The sequence below is a fragment of the Pyxicephalus adspersus genome, chromosome 1 (assembly GCF_032062135.1).
Source record: "Pyxicephalus adspersus chromosome 1, UCB_Pads_2.0, whole genome shotgun sequence".
Taxonomy (NCBI): domain Eukaryota; kingdom Metazoa; phylum Chordata; class Amphibia; order Anura; family Pyxicephalidae; genus Pyxicephalus; species Pyxicephalus adspersus.
Genome location: NC_092858.1, coordinates 34,322,080 through 34,325,742, shown reverse-complemented (window position 1 = coordinate 34,325,742; position 3,663 = coordinate 34,322,080). Strand labels below are relative to the sequence as shown.

Below are 3,663 nucleotides of genomic sequence, written 5' to 3'. Positions count from 1 at the left end.
CTCACCCCCTCCAACAAGAACAGAACAAAGTTCATTTGGGGTGAGAGTGGTAGTCATCTTAATAAAAAAAGGGGGAACACTGACCAGTATTGTTGGCAGCTCAGCTGATTCTGCATCAAGTACAAAGCCATAGATGATGTCAGAACACTAGAGGACTATGAAATCAGGAGAAGACCAGGACAGAATAGCAGCTGCCTAGGCAGGAATGTATCAGGCAGTCCATAGCTTTCCAACATCCCCTCTGTGTAGACATGAAGCTGATGACACTGGAGGGTTAGCATGTGTCCAGCTCTCATAGACTGTGATTCTTCTACATACATGTCCACACAGGACATTGGGGCTAGAAGAAAGACATGGCCTGCTCTCTCATAAGCAGTCTCTTCTTCTTCATTCTTCGGTTCTGGAACCAAATTTTCACTTGCTGGTCACTGAGGCTCAGTCGGTCAGATAGTTCTCTCCTCCGCTGTCTGGTGATAAATTCATTGACCATAAATTCTCCTTCCAGTTCTGCTAGCTGCAGCTTGGAGTATGGCTTCCTCTTCTTGCGAGATCTGGTGTGCATGGGGTACCAGGGGGTTCCTGTACAAATATTAGAGATGACCCAATATTAAATAAATATATACCCAAACCCATCCTGCTACACGTGTTGGTTGGTCATAGACATACAATGTGGATCATCTAGATTTAATAGAATCAATTCACAAAGCTTCAGGCATTCTATTTCCAGCCATGTGACTGTAATTATCAAATTTCATTGGACTCAATTGGAAATAAAGATCCCTGTGCTATATTTGCTAAACAATATTTTCATTTATAATAGAATTGTAGAAACAAAAACAACCCATCAATTTTACATTTATGTAACTTATCAGTTCCGTGTGATAAATATTACATGTTAATATAGAATTAATAAACGAATCTGTAGAGAGCTTTTTTTCAGTTATAGCACTGCAGTTTTTAAAACCCATCGAGTCTTCTTTTTTTTATTAAGGAACCTTATTCTTGTAGCTCATGTCATTAATGTGGATAGGATATTGGCTGCACAGACAATAAGGTTGCCTGGAATGCTACCCGACATATTTGATGACCTGACAACTGTGTGTGAGTGATTTGATGGTGTCTATAGAAAGGCTTCCTAATTTTATGACATATTTACATGTTTATTGCTATAACCCTCCTCTCCTTCTCTGTCTCTCCCTTTTAAAAGCAGGCAACAGCTAATAAAAGATTTAGGTATTTTAGTGCTACCCCTAGTGGTGTTGGTCCAACATAAATGGTGATCCCCTCCAGCACCCCAATAAAAGTCATCCTGCAGCCATGCACAGCTCTTCTTACCAGTGGCAGGGAGGCTGCTGCTGGCTGGGTTGGTGGGGGAAGCCATTGTTGTCACCGCTTCTCCTCTCTGAGTCTTGGGGGCCCCTTCATTAATGAGAGATGAGCTGGAATCCGACTCCAAGGACTGGCAGGACGGCGGGTCGTGGGGGACCGGCTCTGCAGCATTGTAGTCGTATTTGTGGAAGCTGCTGCTGCTCATGCCATTGGGAATGCCGCTATCCAGAGGCATCAGGACATTATCCCTCAGGCGATCCTCTCTCTTCAGGCTCTCCGGGTAATAGCACTTCTCCTCCACCCGGGCCAGGTCACAAGCTCTGCTGAACGAAGGGTTAATGGAGACGGGGCTGCTGAGATAAGGCTGGGGGTATCCATTGCACGGCTCTGTGGATGGCCAGGGCAAAGAGCACACATTGTCCCTCCTTGGATAAGACAGAGAGGGCAAGCCAGGTAACTGGCCTCCAGATGTCCTGAAATTGGGGAAATAAAACGTGTCCCCGGTGTGAATATTGACCAGAGGTCCCACAAAGCCAGGATTAAGAAGATTATGCTCGCCCATTTCCGCGGGCCTGACCAGCAGCTTCTACTTTATTGCCATCTGACATTAAACATAGTCAAAGCTACAGCCTGCCCCCATTGGCTGCTGCGACTCACGTGGGCTGACACTTGTGACGCCCGCACAAGCCACGCCCCCTTATTGGCTACTCAACACAAAACAAAACATGAAGTTTCTCCCAGATCATCCCACATGTGTCTTCCCAGCCTTCTCCTGCACATCCCCTTCATAAACCCAGATTGTCTAGACTTCTAATACATCCTAATTAATTATCATGCAATTACATTATTCACACTCACTAAGTGGACCTATCACTAATAGGAATTAGGGAGAATGTCATTGGATCTCTATCTCTATCTATCTATCTATCTATCTAGATTGATAGATATTTATTTACATACATTTATACATACACACATATCATCATCAGCCTTTACTCACAAAATGCTAGCTTCTTATTTCCTACAACTTGAGTATAATGTTTATTTAGTTTAAATATATATGTATATATATATATATATATATATATATTGAATATACATAAAATATAGAAACATATATATATATATTGCATCTGCTTACACATCCATTCCCCACCATCTTATTCATCCATCCATCCATTTACCCATCTCTCTCTCTGTTTTTCTCTCTTTGTCATCTATCTGCAGAATTACATATGTCCCTCTTCTTCAGTTCTTTAACCGCAGTCTTATCGCCTCTTACAATACCCAGCTATTTGAAGCTAAATCATCTTTTCTTTCGTCTTAATTCAACTTACTATAATGAAAAATTAATACATTGGAGCATTATGCAAAAATAGTAAACATTAACCAAAACATACAAATCAGATCAGATACCAATACACAATATATTTTTATAATTATTGGTAGTAGTAGTAGTAATAATAAATATGATTTATATTGACCCAACATATTACGTAGCGCTGTATATTAAATAGGGGTTGCAAATGACAGACAGATACAGCCAGTGACACAGGAGGAGAGGATTCTGCCCAGAAGAGCTTACAATCTAGGAGGTGGGGGAAGTATCACACAATAGGAGGGGAGATATATATGAATGAGCACCATGCAGTAATAATAAATGTTTTATATTTATCTATAAAACACATGTACATATATACTACTACATGGTGCTCATTGATGTCTGCATATTCTACACTATTGATAAATAGTAGGGGGGCATTCACCTGTTTTTTTTCTGGTAACTGATTTATTCCTCCCAGCATTGTTCCCAATCACAACCGAAATTCCGCCCTTTACTAGTGTTATTGATTGCGGTATTAATTAAAGTCATTTATTGTTTACTATTAATATATAGTTAAAAAAATTACAATTAAGGAAAAAAAAACGTAGAAACTCACACACAGCCTTATGTTGTACAATGCAATAAAACGCTAAAATAATTGAATACAATTTAATCATTTTGGAAACACGTGAATAAATGAATAACACAACACGGATGTGCATCAGTATTATGTAAAACTCGTTTTATAATATTAATGTTTACTTTATGCTATCTGCAAACAAATAAATACTATATGTTATCTGCAAATAAAAAAAAATATTATATATATATATATATAAATATATATAAAAGAGTTGATTTCACCTTTAGCAAGTATATATATATATATATATATATATATACTTGCTAAAGGTGAAGTCAACTCTTTTTTTGCTTATATTTATGCAACAATCTTTTGAATGTAATTAGTCAACTATATGATGTTATGTTACTATATGATGTTTTTTTCT

General features: G+C 38.5%; 1 protein-coding gene across 1 annotated transcript; it reads right to left on the bottom strand.

Annotated features, from left to right (window-relative positions):
- Positions 1-340: 340 nt before the first annotated feature.
- On the bottom strand, positions 341-1,891 carry HOXC12 (homeobox C12). The gene is made up of 2 exons (XM_072398105.1): positions 1,336-1,891; positions 341-579 (listed from the first exon to the last, which is right to left on the bottom strand). Exons 1-2 carry the CDS (start codon positions 1,889-1,891, stop codon positions 341-343), a joined length of 795 nt encoding a protein of 264 aa, XP_072254206.1.
- Between the last annotated feature and the right edge of the window lie 1,772 nt (positions 1,892-3,663).

Excerpts from the sequence above, each read along its gene's own strand:
- HOXC12 (XM_072398105.1), bottom strand. The coding sequence starts at position 1,891 with ATGGGCGAGCATAATCTTCTTAATCCTGGCTTTGTGGGACCTCTGGTC. Across the intron at positions 580-1,335 it reads CAGCAGCCTCCCTGCCACTG|GAACCCCCTGGTACCCCATG; the intron begins GTAAGAAGAGCT and ends ATATTTGTACAG.